Source organism: Leguminivora glycinivorella, chromosome 2 (genome assembly GCF_023078275.1).
Source record: "Leguminivora glycinivorella isolate SPB_JAAS2020 chromosome 2, LegGlyc_1.1, whole genome shotgun sequence".
Lineage (NCBI taxonomy): Eukaryota > Metazoa > Arthropoda > Insecta > Lepidoptera > Tortricidae > Leguminivora > Leguminivora glycinivorella.
Window position 1 is genome coordinate 14146586 of NC_062972.1, and position 26018 is coordinate 14172603.

A 26018-nucleotide genomic window follows, 5' to 3' on the forward strand; every position below is an offset into this window, starting at 1 on the left:
AAAAGCTAGGGCGGTTCTTTAAAAAAAAGCCTCCATTGGTGTTTTACCTACCTACTGTTTGTTCGAATTTTCGTTGATGCACATGTGTTATATAAGATAAAAAAAACACACTTTTGAGGTGACTACGAAATTGTAAGTAATTAGGTAGGTAATTACGGTTGTCTATTGTTTGCCCGACAGTCATTTAACATAATATTCATTTGCCCGAATCTAACTTGCCTGAATTTCATTTGCCCGAATGATTTGTTTACCATAAAAATCATATGACATACTCGTTGTTTATCCGAATATTACCTTCCATAATCATACAATGCCATATTATTTGTTAGCCATATTATTAAGTGCAATAATATGGTTTCATAGAATATTCAAACGCCATAAGCAATTATTGCCATATTAATTGTTGCCCATATTATTACCTAACCTAACCTACTTTCTGATAGCAGTTTCATTTTCCAGGGGTCACAGTTCTAACCTAACCTAACCTACTTTTCCAGCAGTTTCATTCTCCAGGGGGTCACAGTTCTAACCTAACCTACTTTCTGATAGCAGTTTCATTTTCCAGGGGGTCGCAGTTCTAACCTAACCTAACCTAACCTACTGTCTGATAGTATTTTCATTTTCCGGGGGGTCACAGTTCTAACCTAACCTAACCTACTTATTAAGCAGTTTCCTTTTCCAGAGGTTCACAGTTCTAACCTAACCTAACCTACTTTCTGATAGCAGTTTCATTTTCCAGGGGGTCACAGTTCTAACCTAACCTAACCTATCCTAACACCTATCTGGTGTTTCGGGTGTCCATGGGCGGCGGTGATCGCTTACCATCAGGCGACCTGTCTGCTCGTTTGCCTCCTATCCCATAAAAAAAAATAATAAAAAAAAACCTAACCTACTTTCTGATAGCAGTTTCATTCTCTAGTCCTTCTAGTACCTATTATAGTAGTTTTCGATTCTGCCAAAGCACATTATGGAAATTGACTTTTCTGGACGCTAATTTGTATGACAAATGATGGTATGGAATGTGGTAATTACGGATTTCGATGATTCTGACAAATGACATTATGGAAACTGACTTTATGGGAAACAAAGTTTCTGGCACTAGATTAATATAGTAAACAATGATTATGGCATAAGATGTTATGAGAAACAATATTATGATTGTTGAATAGGATGGCAAATAAAATTATGGCAAATGAAATTCTGGCAAATGGGGGTATCCCGGTAATTACATTCATTACGATAGTTAGATATTCTCCAGGGATTATACTAGCAGGTAAGCTTAAAATGAAAGAACACGTTTATTCTTAAATGTGTATCTACGAACATCACACCTTCAGCGACACGTGTAATACAACAGTAATTTAGCTACACGAGTGTACGACAATGTTGCATTTTGTTTCTTGCAGAAAATTCCACTTCATACTTTGACTCAAGATTTCATTTTTCCCAGAGGAAATAAAGCTATAACCGCGACTCCTGTGAATTTAAATGTGTTTTTGCAAGGACAACAACGAAAATGTGGATCATAAAAAGTTCCCCCGTGTGTCTTCTCCGGTGTGGTAACGGGTTAAGAATTTCACTACCCCCTTTCCTCTCGTAGGTATCGTAGAAGTCGATTGTGGGATATGGGCTCCATTGTGGGCGATGAGCTGACACGGTACAGTGACCACAATTTCGATTTCGATTACTTAATCCCTTAACTGCAGAAAGTGGCACTGAAACTTAAAGTTTCATTTCATGTGCTCTGCCTACTCCATTTATATATTTATTTATGTATTATAACTTATTCATTAAACACGTGCATATAAAAGTATTGTATCATAAGAACAGTGAAGGAAATAAGTCGTCCGAAAAAGTTCAAAATAGTCTGCAGGTTTACTGGAAAAATATTAGTAGTTACTTCCATTTTCCGTGTCTGGACTAGATCGAACATTGTTTGAATTTGATTTAAATATCCTTTATCTGAAAAAAAAAATACAAGTAGGTAAGGCACGCTAGGCAGTGCCAAGATGCTCATTACAAATTGTTACATAAGTCGAAATGGTGTAATTCACAAACACTGTTAGGCACGCCACAGACAGTCTGAAAAATTCATAATCTTAAAAAAGATTTGTATGCAACCTGTCAGTTCAAACTGACAGATCTGTCACTGTTTTAACACTTTCGCTACCAAGAACCCGACTGTCGGGCACACCGCTCGTAGAAGCGTAGCCGATTACATGGGTTTCCCCGTATGTAGCGAAAATGTCGTAGCGCCGCGTAGAGCCCGGTTTCGAAAGTGTTAAGATTATTAATTTTTCAGACTATCTGTGGCGTGCCTAACAGTGTTTGTGAATTACACCATTTCGACTTATGTAACAATTTGTAATGAGCATCTTGGCACTGCCTCAACTGACGTTAATACCATAGAGGAATAAGTAAAGGAAGAGTTGTTTTGTAACTCCATACATCAGTAAATGCGGGTTTTTTGTAGTGACATCTAGCGACAATCACGCGTCAAATAGCGTAAATTATCAGTACCACTACTGGCACTACTCGATACTAGGTGTCAACAGTGTCTCGTCTGCCAAAAATGTCGCCAAGAATGTCGTCTGCCAAGAACAGTTCACAACTTATATTACAAGCAGAAGAAATTGAAAACAGAATACTGATTAATACTATTGTAATATTAGCTAAAAATTGGTGAGCATTAAAGTAAAATCCATAATCCTATGGACCAAATTGACAAGTACGTGTGAACAAATGTTGCCACAGTTTGGCCAGTGTCGTTCTTATCGATATTAAAAATATTATTACATCGTAGATTTAAGGTGCACCCAGACGGGACAATCAAATTGGCAATTTGATCGGCTAATCAATATACCAATTTTTTCCGTGATTTCGACAGATCAAAAGGTCTGTAGACCCCTAATTAGAGATATTTTTTTATTTCAAAGCAGCAATAATATTATATGAAAATTATATAGATATTTATGATATACTAGCCATAGTGTGACGGATACTTTATCCCCATAGATATGTGATAAAATTGAAAGCATAATACACCGGATGGGAATGAATAATATTTTATAATAAAGAATCTCTGGACATGGTATTTTATTTTTTACCTACAGGCTCGGAAACCTTTTTATGTTTTAAAAGTTTTAAAACTAGTGGGTTTTTACCAATGGTATCAATCCACTACCTCGAAAATAGAACAAACCAAAATGTGTACCTCTTATTTGAAACTAATAAACTTATTCTTGATTTAAATTTATCTGTATATGTACTCTACAACTTGTCGATATATTGTTATCGACATATACCCTTCACTATTTTTATTTTGCTGTTCCTGGTAACACTTTACCTGTCAGTCATTTGTCAATTTAGTCCGTGGGATTGTGGATTTTACTTTAGACTCTTCGTTCGTCGCGACTTCTATTGATAAGTAGCAGTACTGATAATTTACGCTATTTGATGCGTGATTGACGCGTGATTGTCGCTAGATGTCAATACAAATAACCCGCATTTATTGATGTATGGAGTTACAACTCTTCCCTTACTTATTCCTCTATGTTAATACGCAGAAACGCAGATATAAACATGTGATACGGTCAAGTTGTGTTCGAATGTATGGGAAATTAAAAAAAAATCCGTCCCCCTGACGCAACACCCCCTTTTAGCACGAAATAGGTCCCGGTTTACGGTTTTTTTCCTTTTTGAGAAACGTATCAGAGTTAGGAAAAAAGTGTCTATAAAAGAATTAATTCTTATTAAATTTTAAACAAAAAAGGTTATATGCATTTTTTTTGTAGCACTTACCATATTCGTGCATTAGCTTGTTGAAGTTCGATATAACTCAGTATTTAATGAAATACTAATATGGGCGATTCTCTGTAAGCTCGTGAAGGTCCCATACAAATGCTGTCCTGACAATTTTTTTTAACTATTGCCAAAAATCTGAGTTCTATGTTGACTAAAATTAACTATTATTTTAGTTACATAAGGAGACCCACTGAATTTATACGTAATTTCCGAGTTATTAACGATTTACTAAAAAATCGTAACAGGGGACTGTTTGGGGCATGAGGGGACTGTTTTTAACGTGTCATGTATTTAGATAAAAGTCATTTTATATTGATCAGTCATTTATTATTTCTATGGCATATTTGCACATCAATAATCAACAGAAGCTTTTTTAAGAAAATCTCAACAGAAATAAAAATTTCTTTTACCAGGGGACTTTTCCCAGGGGACTGGGTGTGGCAGCGGTCCAAACGCGGGTTCACCTCACAAGTGATGCCCTGACACTAAACAAAATGGCGTCTCGCCGCCGCATTAGGCATGGTAACCAACTTCACAGCGATCGCGTTTCGTTTCACTCAAAAATACGTTTGCGAACATAGTGGTTATTTTTTAATATGGCTAAATATTTTAGGCAGGGGACTGTATACAAATTCTGAGGACAAAGTTTACTGGACTTTATTAAATAAATAACCAATTAATCAGACCTCGTTATACTACAATAATATAATTTAATAATTCGATTGTTTTGATTTAACTGCCGCTTGTATTTAGTTTTAATATTTTTTTCGTAACTTTCACTTCTAGGTGGGAAGACAGTGATGGGGACAGCCAGGGGACTGTATTTTTAGAGCTGCTATTACGTGTAGTAAAACGCTTAAAATAGTTATGGTTATAAAAATGATGGCCCGTAAAGATTCGAGGTTAAAGTTTTATTAGACGTGCTTATTATTTAAATAATTGAAGTACTTTTTGAAAAAATCGGCCAGGACAGCCGATTACAAGCTTACAGAGAATCGCCCATATGTTTATTAGTGGTTTCATTTCTAAATTTTGTCTAAGTTTATCAAGCTACTACTTTTTGCCCTTCAAGTTTCAAGCCTGTAGCTTGAAATAAAACTTTTTCCCCATACAAACTTCAGCCAGCCTCATTTTAACTCTCTTAAAGGATATAAATCCAAAAACGCTGAAATTAGTTTCTTTCGATTTTAATATTACCTTTATAGTCTTTATACGAAGTTTCAAGCTCATATTTTCAGAATAAAGTTAGATCGTTATCCAAATTTTGGACACCCATTTCACCCCCTTAGGGGATGAATTTTGAAAAATCCTTCCTTAGTGGGTTCGTAGACCTTATAAGTAACCTACGTGCCAAATTTGGATTCTCTAGCACCAGCGGTTTGGGCTGTGCCTTGATTTAATTTATTTAAGTCAGTCAGTCACTCAGGACTTTGCCGTTTATGTATAGGTATAGATAGATAATATGATAATAGTGCATGATATCAAAAAATATTATATGACCTTTCTTATTGCGAATTTCATGAGCATTATTTCTTTCATTGACAACTTTTTTTCTAAAATGTGTACTTTCCCCAAAAATTAACAATAACTGAATTTTGGGACATATTTTAGGGTAAAAGGGGGGTTGCGTCAGGTGGGGGGAAGAGGACGATAGTGTGCGCAAAGCACCTTAGCCTAAGGTATCAAACCGCATTTCTTTTTATTTGGATTTAATTTTTTTTTTAAACACAGTTTGATGTAATTAATGTTTTGAGTTGTTTTGTCACAATAATCTTGATTTTATTAGTACAATTAATGTTGTATTCGGTAGATCTAGATACTCGTATCGTAGCAGTGTGCCTATGCCTATATACAGCGCGTAAACGTAATAAGGGCGATAAATGAAACCAGGCATGTAATTCAATATTGTTTTCATTAATTAAGAGGTGTTGAATTTGAGTTACTCTTAATTTTCACCCCATAATGATGTTTTGAAATTTTTTCCAGCAGCAATGTACTGTAAACGTGGTTGCGATGACAATCAATGACAACTGTCAACGAGCGTTTAACGCGAGTGTGTTTGCATTCCGTTGCGGGTCTAATTAATTTGTATGTATAAAAAAAATATTTCAATTTTAATTAAAAGTTATGTAATTCCATTTTTTATGTCCTATACTCACCACCGTTAAGAGGTTCGCCCGTATTAGGTTTACACCCCCTGCTTCCCACTGGGTATTGTTCAAATTTCGAATGTAGCTTCATTGCCTTGCAAGTCAGGTCAATCAAATATTTAAATATTTGAATATCTTTCATGAAAGTTTTACGTTTAGGTCAACATTTCGTAAATTTCCAGATAAGAAAATATTAAAAGATGTAGAATATTTTCTCAGAATTAAAAAGTCACAAATTAAAATTATCTTACCAAGTTCTCCATAAACCAAAGCATTCAGTAGAAGTTGCAACGTTTTATTTTTTTGATAGACGAACAATTCACTCATTTTGGATACATATACAGGACGAAGATTAAAGCACGAGTATAGGTACAGGTCACTCGAGGTTATGTTAATGTTCTGTAAGAAGCAGATTAATGTATTTTTCCCCTCACTAGCTCGGAAACACGTGTTTTGTCCTTTAATACCAGCGGGTAAAAACGCATTTTATCCACTAGTGGGTAAAGTAATTAGACCTTGAATAAAGTCAAATTAACTGCTTTAAAATTTATAAAAGTAGGTGAATCTAGTAATAAAGATGATTTACCACCTGTGGAACTACTGGAAGCAGTGATTAAACGCATTTTTGCGTTGTAGTTTCTTCGCTATAGTGAGGGGAAAAGTTTTGTGTTACACTCGGGTGCAAATGTATTTTACTTCTCGTGTGTTAAAAAACTCGCAAGTTCAGGATTCTATTTTCGAACCACTCGCTTCGCTCGTGGTTCAACTATAGAATCCTTTCACTTGCTCGTTTTTCAATTCCACACTCGGCGTTAAAATACAACTTTGCCCCCTTGTATAACAAATAACTATTTAATCATACATACATATAATCACGCCTGTATCCCTTAAAAGGGTAGGTTACACATGAACTATTAAATTTCAGTGCCACTCTTGGCAAAAAGGGGTTAAAAGAAATCCAAATTGTGGCATTACAGTTGTGAATTTTGTGTATTTTTAATCATACTTTCAATAAATTAAATGTTAAAAATGGGATCTGACAATAACAAAGTTTTTACCTACCTTTAATGAAGGCGACAAAAATCGACAAATAAGTAGCATAGTGCAGTTTAAACCAGACTGGAACATGAAAAACACCTGTAAACCAATGTTTTGCATAGTTTCACTCCCGCTCAGCATTAATAATATTTAACCTACCCCAAGCAAGGATTTCAAAAGTAAAGATAAGGCAATTCATATAATTTCGACTGAACATTCTAGTTTGATGCGATTTGGTTGAATGCTACAACATAATTGGTTGATGAGTCCGCATCACGCTCGCGTTTGCTCTCAAAACATATCCGCATTGAGTCACATTCGTACAGTAAACGGTCATAAAGAATGCACATCGGTTTTTCGTCTTCGTAGAGCGTCATCTCTTTCTTACTTATGTGACGTTAATTGTCTCTTTCTAAAGACCGATGTGCATTATTTATAGCCGTTTACTGTACACAGCGGTGTTGTTGGCACCATTTTGAATCCCCGTATGCCACATCCTTACGAAGTAATATATATATCAACGACCCCAAGTCTAACCAACTCACCTGTCCGGCATAAATTTTATTAAACAGATATACGCAGTCGGCGATTTTATCATACATTTGCATAAGCTCAAACCAGCTGTAGTGGCTGCGGAGTTTCTGGTCGAGGCTTCGCGAGTCAGCAAATATTTTCTGAAATAGTCCAGACATTTGTTTTGATAGGTAAGTAATTTCTACTAGAAATTAAAGAGTTTCAGAACTTATATTACCTACTTATATATTTCGCAATAGGCGTTTACTTAAAGAGAACACAGTAATTAATAGTTAGCATTAGTACTTACTATGATTAATTCATCTCTGCGAGATTTTTTGTAAATAGAAAATTTGTTCTGTGGTATATCATTGTAGATTTTCTTTATCAATAACTCATTAATAAGCAGCTGTCTTGCATATAGGTTTTCCAAAAAGTAAATAATAATTGCTCCTTGTAATATTATGGAATACATCAAGATTTCTACACCCAAGTTCTCTATATAAAATGTTCGAAACAGAAAAGAGCACGATGTTTCTATCAGAGTAAAAATTATAAAACAGAAGGTTAAAATTCTTCTTTTGATAAAAATCGTTTTTGTTATCTTGAAATGCTGGTCGAAACCGTTTATTTTTTTTAACAGTTTGTTATATCGATTACCATTCCCAAATGAAGAAATTAAAATATAGTATGTGACCTCTATAATGACGAGAATCCCGAAGCATTTCGTTAAAATATTTAAAGGAATATCTGATTTGGTATATTTCCAGCTCCTTGGATTGACAAAAGCGTGAAGGAAATATATAACGGCAATAACACACACGCTGTATATTTTGTTGTAAAATTTCAAGTTGTGAATATCATTGTTCTTGTATCTAACCATTTGAAATCCGAATATGGAACCGAAATAGGTGAGTGGTTTAACAGAGTTGATGAAAGAGTATATCCCGTATCCGTTTTCATCCTTAACAATGTTACCGAGAATCACAGAGAAAGCTGTATCGGATATACTGTTCAACTTATTTTCGGTGCGTGGGTGCTTTTTAGGGTAAAATTCTCGTGAGTATAACATAGTGTTAACTCGTTAGGGTTGCCTGCGTAACTAACAGAACACGGTAGTCAAGTTTTGAAAGTCACGGTACAATCAGATTAGCGGCGAACATGTAAACGCAATATCAATCACTGTTAATTTATTTACTTTGTGGAAAAGAAATGTCGGTAATAATGAACGGTAGTGGTTTTATCGAAAATTAAACCTGTATTAGAACGAATGGTCTTGAAAACTTGTTTCTGAACTTCACCTATGAATATCGTTATTAGAAGGACTTATGCCGAATGCCGGAGGTACCTACACACTGTATAGAGTAGACTAGTGGTAGTTAGTTCCGTCTGCGGTCTGTGGGGCGTGTATTGTATAGTATGTATAACTTTCGATGAGTGTTTACAGTTGCCATGATAAACGTAGCCATATGTAAGTATCATAGCTGGGCATTAACTCGTTAATCCGTTAATCGTTAATTAACGAAGTTAACATTTCGATTAACGGATCAACTTTTAAGTTAACTTTAAAAAATGTTAACGGATTCGTTAACTTCCGTTAAATTTCATCGAGTCCGTTAATCGTTAATCCAGTACCCCAAGCGGCTCGCTGCGCCGCGAAAACCACGTTCTTACTGCTACTGTAAAAGCCCGTAGTACAGCAAAACCTAGGATTTATCGGTAAAAGCAGATCCGTCGGTTATGAACAGTCTAAAGACCAATTGGCGACTTTGGATCACTTATTCGAGAATCTTATTAGGCGTGCTAGATCGATCACTAACCTGGGAATGAGTGCAATCATCAGGCATGACAGACAAATCGCGCCACCGACGCATCGAGTTAGAGTCCGTCGTGGGCCTTAGATTACTCTACCAAGTTATCGTGGCCCACAGCATCGAGTTGTCATCTCAAATCTCAATCTGAAGAACCGACGCACCACGATCGCGACCGCATGAATGACCCAATAATTACCAATCCGAAGTAAAACCTAGGATTTAGCCAACCAACGTCGGTAAAAGCCCGAAGAGACCGTAATTAATTACATTTCGGTTTTTTACCGATTGGTGTCACAGGTTTTAATGGTTTTTGGTGGATACTTAGTAAATAGAAATACATAATACCTACAGTGAAGTCCTATTTTTATGACGTGTTAACGGATTATCGATTAACTTTAACTTCCGTTAAATCTACCGAAATGTATCGCTTTAACGATTAACGAAGTTAACTTCTTAAGTAACGGATTAACGATTATCGAAGTTAACTATTTGATTAACGGTGCCCAGCTATCGTAAGTATATAGAATTGATCAAGTTTCATTGCCACTCTTAGCAATTAAGAGGTTGAACGAAAAACCGGCCAAGAGCGTGTCGGGCCACGCTCACTGTAGGGTTCCGTAGTTTCCCGTATTTTTCTCAAAAACTGTCCAACCTATCAAATTCAAAATAATTTTCCTACAAAGTTTTTATAAAGATCTACTTTTGTGATTTTTTTCATATTATTTAAACTTATGGTTCAAAAGTTAGAGGCTCCCCATTTTTTTTACTTTAGGAGGGATTATTTCCGAAAATAATATATAAAAATGGTTCTAGTAAACCCGTATTCATTTTAGAGTGGACAGAAAGAACGATATCTACGACTTGGTTATCGATTATGTGTACCGTACTATATTTTATTTCGGTGTACTATATTTTTTAGATGGAATTTTCTAAAATACTATATTTACCTAAAAAAAAGTTGGCAACCCTACGTGTAGGGGACCTAATAAAACATTTTTTCCACTTTTTATTTTTGCACTTTGTCGGCGTGATTGATATACATATTGGTACCAAATTTCAGCTTACTAGTAGGTACGAACGGTTACTGAGATTATCCGCGGAAGGACGGACGGACGGACAGACAGACATGGCGAAACTATAAGGGTTCCTAGTTGACTACGGAACCCTAAAAAGGTATTGTAACATGGCTCATACTAATTTTAATTGTTGCCGTGACATGTTGCTAACTCATCGTTCCTACCACAGTTGAACACATATCCCACATCCGACTTCTACGACATCCACGAAAAGGAAGGGGGTGATAAAATTCTTATCCCGTCACTAATTCACCACAAGCTGGCAAGAGCCATGATAAATTTCATAATAAAACCAGAATATGTAGCTTAAAAATAAATATTTATTTAAAATCTTACAAAATTGCTTATTACTTAAAATAGAAAAGTTAGAAGATTGGTTTTAGTTGGTTGACGATGGAAGAGAAAAAATGCCTGGCTGATGCAAAAGATGACGAACAAAAACGAGGACAAAATATTTATATTTTTACAAATGCCATTTTATTTTATGTTTTGATTTGTATTATTTACATTTCAGTGGTAATCAAATATTACCTACATAATTCTGAAGGACACACTTACTAGGAGTAAGTACCTAAGTAGTCATCCCTTCTCTAATTATTAATTATTCATATTTTCCAGGCTGGCTGTTTAATATACAAGTATGTACATAGAGATTATGCAGAAAGAAGCAACTGTGCACATACATACATGTAACTATAACTTTTAGTACATATGTAGTCACAGAAGTTTCAATAAGTAGAAGAACCAGTGTGTGAGCTTTTATGGCTAAAAAGCTTCGACTGACTCTCTAAGCTACACAGAGAGAAGATAGGGGAGCGTAAGGAAATAAGTTAAATTATAACACTATGTAAACGATGCTCCAATAGCTGAATATTTGTATTCGCCAGCGCTCTTGAAGAGATCACTTGTGGAAGTAGCAGCACGAGTCGCTGTAAATGAAAAATAACACGTTAAAATATTTGCTTAGGTATGTACATTAAATAAAACTATTGTTTTACTAAATATTATACTAGTGAAAATACATTAATTGCTACTAATGCTTGAAAGGCAATTTATTTTTAAGAGATTGAAACGGCGCCTCCATGGCCTGAAATATTCGATCTGAAATAGAAGAATGTAACATATTTCATGATTAGCTCATAGAAACCACCGGTGACCAGAGAGCTGGCAGCTTTCTCTCGCAACGCATAAGCATTGCTATTCAGCGAGGGAATGCTGCCAGCATCTTTGGCACAATGCCGCGGGGGCCCTATTTAGATATATTTTAGTTTAGATTAGTTTTTAATTTAATTTTAAGTTGTTTTCTGTCAACCCCTTATTTGCCAAGAGTGGCATTGAAACTTGAGTAGTTTCATATGCTCTGCCTACCCCTTCATGGGATATACAGGCGTGATTGTATGTTGTATGTTGTTGTTATGTTTTAAGTTGTTTTATTATTTTTTTAGAGTTAGCTTGTTATTTAAGTTTTATTAACTACCTTAATAAAGTTTAGTAAGTTTCATTCTTAATTTCGATACATAAATTGAATGATTAAAGTTAGATATATTATATTGGATAAGAATTTCAGCATCAAACGTGCAATATGGGAGTCTATAACTCCGACAATCATTATAAGTTAAACGCAACCACAGCACATTTCTGAAAACGTGCCTGATGCATGTTTGCCTATACAACAAAATTGCGGATTCGCTTCGATGTTTTGCTCGTAGCAGCAGCTTTAGCTTTGATACACTTTCTATTTACGGTACTCAGTTTTGATGAGGAATAACAAAAGTTAAGGTAATGGAACCCTTAGACTGAAATATATATCGCCGAAAGAAAAAGCGACGAAGTCCTTCGGTGGTCGGCCACGGTTTGTCGGCATACGGATTTTGTTTTTGACGTCATTAAACCACCTCGGCCGCCGCCGCAGGAGGCAAGTACTTATATAATACTAGCTTTTGCCCGCGGCTTTGCTCGCGTTAGAAAGAGACAAAAGGTAGCCTATGTCACTCTCCATCCCTTCAACTATCTCCACTTAAAAAATTACTACAATTCGTCACTCCGTTTTGCCGTGAAAGACGGACAAACAGACACACACACCTTTCCCATTTATGCTTAATATATTAGTATGGATAGAATAGTAATTACTTAGAGGCAAAAAAAAACTTAATCAGTGCCCTATTAGTTTAATAGTAAAAGTACTTACCTAGCTCTATAAAGTGGTTATTTGTATAGGTATGTTTCAGTGTTCTATCTATAGGTAAATATATTTATAACGAAATTGATATTGTTTATGGATGATTATTATGATGTTGTATACTGTATAAGTCTGTAATCTAAGCTTTTCCAAATCTGTCTAATCATGCATACTTTCATAAATTAACTATATTCAGTGAATAGGTGCAATGTATGTTTCATAAATATGCATTGCAATAAATGTACAAGCAGTGTAAAATATTAACTACTCTCTCCCTCTCTCCGTGCGTTGTAAAACCACTGGGAAAGATGTGAAAAGGGAGAAAGTAGTCCTTTTCGATAAGGAGTGGCTTAGCCTTTAGGTACTAGAGGCTCTACGCATTGCCGGTTTGCTTCAACTTCGTCACTAGAATCGAAATTTTGTCTAATCACTAGCCGAATGGAATCACGAAATTTTGTCTATCTCTATCTATTGGCGCGACAGAGCCAGCGGCGTATCGCTTTCGTTTGGCGTCGGAGAAATGCCATTGTCTGCTGATCACATTATCAGACTTATGAGTCAGTTACAAAAGTGTCGCTCCCTCATCGTGGATAAGCACTTACTTATTGAATATTTAGTCAATTATTTGACGATTTGCTTGCTTGCTTTACTTGTTCACTTAACACATTAATAAGGTGGCCAACTGGACAGATACATTTCGATGTATCTTGGACCTTTAATTTGTCATTGGACAATTAGTATTTTTAATCGGATGAGCATTATGTACCTACTCATTTCCTTATAATTTTATTTATGTATACCTAGCTACTTATTATTTTATTCTTGCTGAAATATTGTATCTATTGTCTGTATCACCTAGCAGTCTAGCAATTCTTCGGTATGGTGAGTGTTTGTAATACTACTGTGCTGAAGAAATACAGTAGGTAGCGTAGGAATACATAAAATCATTGTCTTATGCAGAGTCGCACCTGCCAGCAAAAAAATATTAGTATTTTTTCCCATCGCGGAACAATGGTGTTCCGGACCTTTGGGAGGCGTGCGCGAGGCCGAAGCCAACTCATAGAGGCCCTTTTGATACTAATGAAATGTAAGGGGTACACCGAGCGGATGTTGCCCTTGCCCGTATCGTGGGACACAAGCAGAGGCAACACCCGCCAGGGTGTAAGGACTCTATTGGATGAGATTGACTAAATACTGGGGTATGAGATAAAAAACCGGACGCCTGCCTAATAAAACGGTAGGTATCCAATTTTATTTCCGGCAGATGGCTCAAGGGCAACACCGGTCTGAGAACTCAAGGGCGTCGAGAGGTGTACACCGCTTTATGCCCAGTGGCCGTCAAGCCACTGTACTAACTCGCATTTCTAGTATTTTATCATATTATCATTATACTTACAATCATTTTGGAAAATTACTCCAACCAACCATAGAATGAGCAGTATAAGGAGGACTAAACTCAGTATGGATACAATTAAGCTGATAATCTTGCAGAGCAGGTTCCACACGCAACAACTGAAATAAAAGCAGAATGTCTCTTTTTAGTCCTTTATCAATAATCATTAGTACCTATAAACTAATGCTTGCAAAAATATGTAAGTATACTGGGGAAAAATTTGAGTAAATATAAAATTATCGCTTCTAGCGTAAAAGTACTGTCGGCACGGCATTATCTCGCTTAATGGTTATGGGCACCTTTGTATAGTCGCTTTCTAACACGACTATAATAATGGTATTAGGAACATAATAGCGTGTACAGATATGTTTGATAGTTGAAAGCGACTGTACCAGAAACAATTCGACGCAAAATTAAAATCCCCCATTTGTCATCTCCATTTTTTTTTATAAGTATGTACTAGAATTCTAAATCCGGGCATTGGTGGAGGTCAAAATCACAATCCAACTTACTCATAAGTCAAGACAACTTACAAAAGGTACAAATTGTATTTTTATTATAACTCCTATTTAAATGTCATAGTTAGTCATAGGAAATAACATTTTGTTTTATCTAATCGACATCATATCTTATCGGTAGTAAAATATTTTTACAAACATAACATGTAGGTATTGTAGAGACATAAATGCTACGTCAAAATTACATTGTACTCGTACATATATTCTTTATTTTAATACCCTTCACGTGTATCTTTAATTTATATCCTTCCTTATATAATTATGTAGGTACATACAAAAGGGATTATGTCATCCATCATATTTGTGTTTAAATGGTAATTTGCTAATCAGGGATTGCAATCCGGTCTGATTTTGAAGGTTAAAAGTACCAAATTAGTACCTTTTTTCAGCATTATATGAGAAGTATGTAGGCATTTTGGTTCACGATTAATAAGTCAACAGTTTAAAGTATAGAAATCAACATATTTACCAGGAAACAAGTGACTTTTACTATAATAATCAGTCGCAAATCAAATTCTTTCGTTCTTTTGAAACTTTTATAGGATAACAAAATTATTTTTAGTGTAACTTTTTACAGCACACCTATAGACCTTTAAAGATACGATTAAGAACGGATATTATGACATACCTACATGCATTATGAGACCAGTTAACAAATGAATTGTGTTCAACTAGGGAACAAACCAAATTATTTAATTAAATATTTTCGGCTCGGCTGGGCCTTGTCGTTTTTTCTTTCGTGTATGACATCTATTTCAGTTTATAATGTATTGTATTATTATACAGTTAACTTTACTAAAATGCAAAGAAGAACAAAAAAATAATAGTGTCACTATCACATATTAAGCATAATTATTAAAAGTCAGCGTTAACCTTTTCTCAGTCTGTATAAAAATATCCAGTCACGGATAAAAAAAACTACAGTATGCTGAAAACCTGTTGTTGTTGTTGTTGTCCTACGTCACCACAGAGGTGCAAAGCGCCTTCACGATCTCGCGCCACGCCTTCCTATCTTCAGCGACCCTCGCGGCCTCGCTCCAGCTCGACCCGGTCGCTCGTAGTAGTCGTAGTTCATCCCCAACGCACCGCATTCATGAGTTTACAGAGCGCCCGGAGCCACGGCTTTCGTTTTGCGGTTTCCAGCCGAAAGCAATGATTGCGTTCTTTCGTTACCCTCTTCGAATAGTGTGCTATCAATGTTCATTTTTGTGTCGCTTCCTCACCAATGGGTGTTTGGCCAGAAAACGTCGGGGACATGTTAACGAGAAGTTTTTTTCTTATGGCTTTTTGTCACCACTCCACATTTTGCATCCAAACAAGCAATTGCACAGATTTTACTACGGATTCAAAGACAGAAAGTACAATATTTGACTTGCAAACGGCCTTGTAATGCAAAGAACATACGTACTAAATTATTTTTTGATTGGGAATCAGACCGTATTGCAATCCCCTGTTGAGCAACGTGCAAATGTTGGCATAAATTTAATTTTTTTGCACTATTTTAACACATTGAGTGTCATTACCGGATCTGGTACCGGATCCGGCAAATATCACCGGATCCAGTAGCATGAAAAAAGCACCGGATCCGGCCAGATTACCGGATCCGCCGGACCGGATTGCAATCCCTATTGCTAATCTACCTATTTTATCGATATCTTTGATATTACTGTTAGAGTAATTTGGCTATGATAAAAACTATGATCTCAACGATGTCTATACTTTGAAGACGGTAGGTATAGGTATACCTACAGTCTAGGTACGTAGTTAAGTATGTAGTAATATATAACTAAATACAATTTAAAAAAAGACATAGGTACATGTAAAACTAACTTAAAAAATTAACTTGTCTACTTTTAGCGGAAAATGGTTTTCCAAAAATAACTTACCTATTTCATGTTTTGTTTTCATTCTTCCATACATTTATTATTCGCTAGTAGGACAACTGGTGCTGCCCACATTTTGTAGCTTCTATTAAGTTATATATTATGCTTAATAGAAGCTGATATAATGCTTGTTGGAGTAGAATTAGACGCAGCAGCGGCTAGCATTATTATTAGACATTCCGTATGATTACGTGCGATTTGTGACAATTACAGACACTCCTCCAGGCTGCACCTTTAGTTACTAGATATCAAAAACCGGCCAAGAGCGTGTCGGGCCACGCTCAGTGTGGGGTTCCGTAGTTTCCCGTATTTTTCTCAAAAACTACTCAACCTATCAGGTTCAAAACAATTTTCCTAGAAAGTCTTTATAAAGTTCTACTTTTGTGATTTTTTTCATATTTTTTAAACATATGGTTCAAAAGTTAGAGGGGGGGGACGCACTTTTTTTTCCTTTAGGAGCGATTATTTCCGAAAATATAAATAATATCGAAAAACGATCTTAGCAAACCCTTATTAATTTTTAAATACCTATCCAACAATATATCACACGTTAGGGTTGGAATGAAAAAAAAAAATTCAGCCCCCACTTTACATGTAGGGGGAGTACCCTAATAAAACATTTTTTTCCATTTTTTATTTTTGCACTTTGTTGGCGTGATTGATATACATATTGATACCAAATTTCAGCTTTCTAGTGCTAACAGTTACTGAGATTATCCGCGGACGGACGGACGGACGGACAGACAGACATGGCGAAACTATAAGGGTTCCTAGTTGACTACGGAACCCTAAAAAGGGGCTGCATAAAATCGTGTAGTTTCCCACAGTGACCATGCAAAATAACGCAGAAGGTACTGCACCTTTTAATGGGCATTAACATGACGAGCTCTATAAAATGGGTAAACTTGAAAAGGTTAAGTTATGTGGGCATTAGTGTCTACGCTAATTCTTGGCATTAGTTGGCAAGCGGACCCCAGAATTGTTTATAAGCAATTACCTATCAAAATCTGGAATAACGAAAAAATGACAATGTTGCCTTTCATAGCACCTACAACCTGCACACGTTAGCCGTAATTTCAACTATCTAGCTGTACCTACTCATTTAAAGTACCTATTTAATTAAATGGCAAAACAAATACATATTACAGGTAAATGGATAGTCATTAATATGAAATTGTGCTCTTACCACATTTTGATATAGGTATTTTAAATATGCGAACTCAAACACTGTGGTCACTTCAAACAGTTTATCAACACTGAGTGGAAGTATCGATATTTTGCTAAAATATAACTCAATACGGATCAGTTATCTTTCCTTATCTCTGATAGTATTAGAACGAAACTAAGTGATACGGGAATTCAGCGATTAGGCATAAAATCTTAATATCGCACGTCGATCAAACTATATTTCTGAAATAAAAGAATATCGCCGTTTAAAATTAAACATTTGGAAGTGTGTGGGTGTGTGATAAGAGCCCATTTACACAGTGCGAAAATTCTAATTTCATTACATTGCGAGATTTGATTCGTGTGCTGAATTGTAAGGAACGTCAACAGTCAGCAATGTACAGGTCGATTCACGAAAGCTGGCACGAATGAAATGAACGAAACTTTGATTGTGTGAGTGACACCTGTATTGGTATACAGTCGTAACTGTCAAGAGCCACCATTTTATTGGTTAATCTGTCACACACATGCATATTTTCATTCAAACATTCGTTCCATTCGTGCCAGCTCAATGTAACTAAAATCGCATACGAGTTTGCGCCGTCTAAATAAGACTTTCTGCCCTAACACGGATCTCGCTTTACACAAATGTGGCGTTCTGTGTAAGTAGTATCAACATAAGAACAAATTAAAAAGCATTACGAGTACAATGTCTATTTTGAATAAGTTGAATAAAAGTTTTGTGTATTTTTTTAACTTTTTCCATTAAAGCGGATTCCCCGGAGCGAGGCGGCGCCGCTCGCGTGAGAATGAGCAATTTCCTCCGACCGCCACGATTTCGATCTGACTTCCTGTCTGGCCAGCGATTTTAAAATTTATAGAAGCGCTTTACATGAAATTGAAAACAAGAACAAGACAGATTGTGAGAGCGAAGCTCAGGAATGCTGTGCTGTAAAAATGGCCGTAAAAAAGTCTACGCCTAGATCTTAAATTTTACTTATTTCAGATACCTACTTGCCCTTAATTCCTATACAGCATGGCAAAATAGGGTAGAAATTAAAAATTGGTAACATCCTCGTGTCGTCTCGTATTCTCACACACATTGATAAGAAAAGGATGGCACGACGATGTTGCCTGCTTTTTAATTTATATTTTTTCCCAAGCTGTGATTTGTGGTATTAATTAAGTTATTATATTAAAAACTTACATATGTCACTTTTTACATTTTATCCATACAGACGACATCGACATATTTGATGTTAATATTGAGTGAATTTAAAATATACCATTTTTGAGTCAGTCACTACGCCTATGGTCCAATTGGGAATCATTCGATTGGTTGATTATTAATATTAGCCCGAGAAGACAACAACCCCCTCGTAAATTATTTCCATTTAAACTATTACCAACTAACAATCAACAAAAAAATAATCATGTCTTTTTTATACTACGTCGGTGGCAAACAAGCATACGGTCCGCCTGATGGAAAGCGGATTATAGTATTTATTTATTGGAATTTATTTTCACTAATCGAAACTTTTCTATAGTCTATATAAAATCAGGTGGGATCGCCGATTTGCAGCGCACTCCATTGCCCGAACAATGCCATCGGAATAACGAACTCGATTGTATTTTGCCTCACCAAAGGGCCCTCTAAGGCAGTTCAGCTTTCTTCAAACACTAATGAACATTATATAAGGTCACAATACAAATAATTTTCAGCTCAATAAAACATAATGAGAATTGGAAAGTGTCTTTTTTCGTATTTCGCAAAGAATGAGCTACAGTGTAAATACAGTGTAGGTATTTTTACGAAAGTATTGAAAAAAACTACTGTCAGAAAACTTGCGAAAGTCCGACGTTCTCAGATTGACTAGTAGTTAGGAACACAACTGAGTCAATAATTGTCCCTTAAATGTAAATAAACAAAGTAAGCGAGGATCTCCTTTATTCAATATTACCGATTTTTAAAAGTCCAAAATTGAATAGGTATTCAAAAATTTTATTCGTGTAGATTAACCTAATTCTAGTCTAGACAGTAAAAAAGATACTCTACCAGAAGTTTTAATTAGATGTAATAAACTTGCGACGACGTTTTTAGTGTCGTCTGTACTGCATTTCGGTTTTAACGTGATGGCTTTTTTCCTTGGCATGAAGTCAGTAAAACTGTCTTAGATAGCTTAGGTTAGGTCAATCCTTTGGCTGCAAACTTGCAAGATAAGTATCTCTTTTTCCACTTTATTACATATTAAGTTACTTAATCAAATATAGTATTATAATTACGATACAAGTGCGAAAAAGAGGAAATTCGGAACGATGATACATTAAAACAAGACCAAAGGGAGTGTATAAAATCGACACGAGTACATGGCCCTTTCAAGTTTCGAACTGACAAGAAAAAACCTATAGGTACTACTTTGCGAACTAGTGCGGGAAAAAACACCATAATTTATTATGTACTGAAAATGTTAGTTTTCGAACCAAGTTGTCTTAATAAAATTATACTTACAAAGGTGGGTTCTCATAAGTTTAATTGCATACCTTGCCTTTATTCTATTGCAAAATCAATTTTCTTCAAAGTTACAAAATTTCATCAAAGTTTTAAAAAGGGAAAAAGGCTCTCCATGGGTCACAAGTTGGACTCGCAGACAGAAAACTTGGAATTTGCTGAGATCGAACAGTTCTTGATTGCACTCAGTTGGAGAACTTTACAGCGAAATTTTATACTGACTGACTACTATCGTAACTTAAAATTGCACTGGGATTGGACACAAATGTACTGAAAAGACATTTACATGTACATTTGTAGTTTTAGTCATACTTAATGCATAATGTGTAGTTTTTAAGTTTATTACGAATAAATATTTTGATTGATTGATTGATTGATTGAAAAGTATCGATAGTTTTAATATGACTCATTGATTCTGTTTATAACACTTTGTACTTACCATAATTTTTTATCGTTTCTTTTTATCAAAATACTTATGTATTTGAAAGCTCATTCCATTGGTTACCGTATAATAGTGGAGTAAGTTCTAATTTTATACTGGTATACCAATGTCACTTATTACCTACGCTTGCTATCCGTGGCTCTGCATATTATCTATATGATAATATTAAGAATTAGTCACATGGTGATTAATATACCAGGGTGCGTAGCCGATTGGCACAAACGCTCACGAAACGCTCACGAAACGAAACGTTAGTAGATATCTATCTCTATCGCTCTTGCGTATTGGCGCGACAGAGTCAGACTACCTTTCGTTTTCGTTTCGCGTCGGAGAAATGCCATTCGGCTACGGGGCCTGGGCTTAAAAAGATACATATCGTGAGCTAATTTGACATAACGATAGCTATACATAGTATACATATTTCGATAAGGATTCAGATAGTTTTATTTCATGATGCGTGATTCAAAAGGTTACCTAATACCCATATAACCGTTTCTGGTAACGATACATCACATCCCTGAATTATGTGAAAATCATGTTAAAATAGAAAATAATATCAGTGTTACATCAAGTTTTAAAACGGAACTTAATCGTGTGAAATTACATTTTAAACCAGTATAAAATTTCCATGTAGTTTGATGCTATAAACGTAAGAACGAAAAGTATGCATTTGTCCAAAACAAGTTAAAGTTCAGCTACACGGATTAAAATAATATAAATTCCGCAAAGTTATGTACATAACTACATTTATAGTTTGCAACGTAGCACATTGTAAGACTCGCTCACCCTTCCTAAACGCATCACCTGATGCCAACTAATTTAAGAGTCCCCTAGATCCATCCATTTCAACTAGACGTAATCGGATATAGCACTTAGACGACTTCGTCTGAGGCGTGTGTTCATGTTCAGTAATAGGAATATTAACCATGTTCCTGGAATCACTAAGTAGTTGGCGCAGCTGTGTATAAACTATTGCTGCTGCTAGTTTGGTGCTCCTCGTTCGAACTACAAGTCATCCCCTAAGTATTTGTCTTTGAATAAGTTTGTGCACACACTGCGCTCAAGTCTGCGATTCATAAGGATAGATGTAGTCGTATGTATACGCTGTTTATTTACCAACTACTAGTAGATACTACGGAACCTGTAGGTAACAAAATGTGTCCTTCAAGTCGAATCGACTATCAACGTAACTCTGTCTGTTTATAGGTTAGCACTCGCACGCACACGCATAAAAAAATTTGATGAAGTTTGGTATACATGTTGATGGGGATAGTTTGAACTTTTTCAATTCTTAGCGCCATCAAATGACCGGTCGGTACCTACCTAAAGTTAGTTGGTAACTTACTTGCTTTGCCATTAAACGTAAAAGTTTGGCAAGTTTTTAATGTAACAAGATTAGTTTAAGACGTTAAAGTTGTTTTTTTTTTTCAAAAATAAATTAAAAAAAAAAAGATATATACTTCGCCTCTATTCCCAAAAGGGCCACTTGCACCAACCGCTTAACTCAGGGTTAGTGGGCTGTCGACTGTCAAATTCCAATATAAAATGGTGGGTTAACCTCAGGTTAACCCTCCATTTTCGGTGGTGCAAGTAACTCTAAGAAAATAAAGCGAAAACATAGCAAACAAGCGAAAGCAAATACAGTGAAATTACTGTGACAGCTCGATAACCTCTTGCTAGCGCCACAATTACTTATACCCGTCGACTTCTACGACACAGGGGTGGGGTAGAAGTCCACGGGAGGAAACGTGGTGATGTAATTCTTAACACGTCACTACACTGGCAAATAATAATAGTTAATCAGCGAGAAAACGAGAATTAAACATGAAATTAAAGTAGAAGTCGACACGCGCCCCAGGATAGGGCACTAGCGCAATCCGCTTACCTCCCCCTCCGTGGCCCCTCGACCGGCATCCTGCGGAAACGGTCTCGCGGCGACGGAAACGTCTGTTTAAGCTGAGCTGCTGTTCTCATAGACTATCTAGTACATTGCTGCGGAGGACCAGTCAAACTATTGGCTGTAGAAATCAAAATATAGAAGTCGACAAGCGCCCCAGGGTAGAGCATTAAGTAGTTAGCGCAGACCGCTGACTAGTGCAACGCCGCGGCTTTACTGAGAGGATCTGTAGACTACAAACCCTTGCTAAGTTGATTAAATAAAATGTACATATTTTCTTGTTTCTTTTTTTTTGGGCGGTAGACATAAAAAAAGATACACATCACTCTTTGAAAATATATTTGTTCTTATTTTTTTTTTCCTAATTAAATTAAACGTATAAAATAGGAAAAATGTATTGATTTAGAAGTTATTTGTCCGTACTTCTATATTATAAGAGGTGATATATTGGTGTGGAATAATAAGCACTTTATAATTAACTCCGTATATTAAAATAACCAGTTAACGTTACAATGGTCGGAGTGAGACTGGCGTCTCGTTCTCACATTGAAAGGATATTGCTTTTGGCTAGTCAGCTCATATCGCGGTGCGCACGTACTTGAATATGAGCTGACATAGCTATACTGTTCCTACATTACTTCCCCCTTAGGGAAGAAAAAAAAAATTACATACAATTGAATAGTATCTGATATTTGTTACACCCTGTATGTTTCGTATGTTGTGGCTATTCAGCTATCGGACAGGTGCGCGTTTCGCTGACATAGCGTGACGCGCAGCTGTGCGATATGAGTACAATGTTACACAATGGAGGTTGTATTATATGATTACGTTACACAACTATAATTAGATATTAGAACTAAGTTTATTACAAAAATGTTTGATTTTTTTTTTACAAACATGTTCATTTATATACTGAATACACTTGATCATTTTGATAGCACTGAATTATTTGTTTTATTTATAACACTTCACTTAGTAAATCACAGGTTGTTGTTTCGGTTGGGGTTGGGCTGGTTCCCTGTGCACTACGACTGCTGTTGGCTGAACTCTAGCTACTGCTTTTAGTAACCAACTTCTTATACATTGTCTGCATTTGGACTGTATGAAATACAAGAGAAACAGTGCCAATATTACTGAGATAATTATGAGGATTATTCCAAAATAATTCAATTTCGTGTCTACTTGTCCAGTAACACTATGGACTTCAGCAATTGCAATACTGTTATGTGAACCATCCTCTTTGCTCTGTGCATAGCCCATTTTAATTATATTCAAAATTTACTTTTATTACACGATAAATATATGACACACGTTGTGTGTTGTTAGTACCAATATTTTACGACAATTGCTTATAGTTGACACAAATACATATTTATAAGACAATATATTAGTAACGCATACATTGCAAAATTCATTTAAATTAGTACAAAAATAATTCTGTGATCAAAGTTCATACTTTCACAATACAATCTCTTCAGCATTTTATGCTGTTATACATAACGTAAACACTTACGACGTCATGACTAACGCTACCCAGCCAGTACTGTAACCGCTATGCTTTGCTATAAAACAACATCACATCATTGCCTTACTATGATAAATAAGACGGATAATGTCTGTTTTGACCGTTCGTATGTAATATAAGTCCCGTTACTGACGTAAAGTTCAACTTAAAACTTAAAGTATCTGATTTCCTAACTAGGGTGCGGAACATCATGTTGCAGAGTCCGACTTGAAGCTGATTATACCGGTGTAATGAGTTTGAACGTAGTCTTCCCTCTCGAGAGATAAACTACCGATGCTACTTTTCGGAAAACAGGAAAAAACTTCCTGCTCCCGGGGTCCAGGCTCCATCCAGGAGATGCTAAATTAAACACAGTAGCGGACCCGAATGTCACGTTCTCTTATTCATCGATTAAAAACCTTACAGGTTTATTTATAACCCTACCACTTTTAGTGGTCCGCGGTTTCGAGTTAGCTTCGCTTTCGCTCTGCGTTGTAGTGGAGTCGCTTACCTTACGTAGGTTCACGCTATCGTTGACGTCATCATTCCAAACGTGAGCTGGCTTCAACCTATCAATTGAAATGCGAGCTTGCCTATTTTGAAATTGGATGAGAAATACTTTATCGTCTCTTTCTAAAACTTTAAATGGTCCCATATACGGTGGTTGTAAAGATTTCCTCACGGTATCGTCTCGTACGAAAACATATTCACAAGTTTGCAACTCTTTGTGAACAAATAGAGTACGGTTATTGCGAGAACCAATAGTTATCGGTTTGTATTGAGCTATTGTATCGCGAATGTTGTCAACTAAACTACAAGGATCGCTAGGTTCGTTTGACTGTGTGCTGAAAAAATCTCCGGGCAACCGTAGTGCCCGTCCGAACATCATTTCTGCGGCGCTTACGCCGTTATCGCTACGTCCTGCGGCACGCAGGCCAAGCATCACAGTAGACAATTCGTTTTCCCAAGAGCCGTTGTCCATTCTAGCCATAAGGGCTGCTTTAAGGGTGCGATGGAATCTTTCCACCTTAGCATTGCTCTGGGGATGGAACGGTGTGGTCCTAATTCTATCTATGCCTAACAGTTTCATAAGCTCGCGGAACAAGTTACTTTCAAACTGGCGTCCTTGGTCTGTCGTAAGTCTGGTCGGACAACCGTAACGTGCGATCCAACCGTCGAATATAGTTTTGGCTACAACCTCTGCTGTCATATCCTGTATGGGAAATGCTTCCGGCCAACATGTACGCCTATCTATTATTGTAACTAGGTAACGGTTTCCATGTGGAGATGTCGGAAGGGGTCCGACTAGGTCTACATGGATATGTGTCATACGGTCGGCATCTTCAAACGTTCCTAATTTAGACATCGTGTGACGATTAATTTTTGATTTCTGACAAGCGATGCAACATCTTGCCCAATTAACTACGTCTTTGTTCATGCTAGGCCAAAAGAATTTCTTTGTAACTAGCTTACGAGTAACGCGCGTTCCAGGATGACTTAAGTTGTGCACACTTTCGAATGCTGTACGTCTAAACTTTTGTGGTAAATACGGTCTTGCTTCTTCTAAAGAAATTTCACAATAGACAGATTTACTACATGTAGGTATCGCTATTAGTTTTAATTTTATATTGCTATTTCCGTCGTGCTGATCCGATTGCGTCATGTTTTTTAACCATTCATCTTTTGCTTGCTCGTCGGCGAGTTCTGCGTAGTCAAGTGATGTGGGGCAAACAATGGTCTCTATGCGAGAGAGTGTGTCAGCAACAACGTTCTCTTTCCCACTTATGTGCCGGATGTCAGTGCTGAATTCGCTAATGAACAATAGTTGCCTTGTTCGTCTTGGTGTTTCGTTATTATTCTTGCCTATATTTTCGAATGCTCTACATAAGGGTTTATGGTCCGTGTAAATTATCAGCGGCCTACCTTCGAATGATTTACGAAAATGTTTCAGTGACATGTAAATAGCTGATAGTTCGAGATCATATGCAGAATAACTTTTTTGAGCTTTAGTCAATTTTTTTGAAAAGAAACCTAAGGGTTCCCATTTCCCGTCAACCAATTGATTCAAAGCTGATCCTACTGACGTAGTTGACGCGTCAGACATTAAGGCTAAGACTGCGTCGGACCGAGG

The 26018-nt window shown here is 36.4% G+C and overlaps 1 protein-coding gene across 1 annotated transcript; it reads right to left on the reverse strand.

The window, feature by feature from the left end:
* Positions 1 to 1783: 1783 nt before the first annotated feature.
* LOC125238442 lies at positions 1784 to 7662 on the reverse strand. The gene is made up of 3 exons (XM_048145795.1): positions 7538 to 7662; positions 7013 to 7091; positions 1784 to 1962 (listed from the first exon to the last, which is right to left on the reverse strand). Exons 1-3 carry the CDS (start codon positions 7598 to 7600, stop codon positions 1784 to 1786), a joined length of 321 nt encoding a protein of 106 aa, XP_048001752.1. The 5' UTR covers positions 7601 to 7662.
* Positions 7663 to 26018: the final 18356 nt, after the last annotated feature.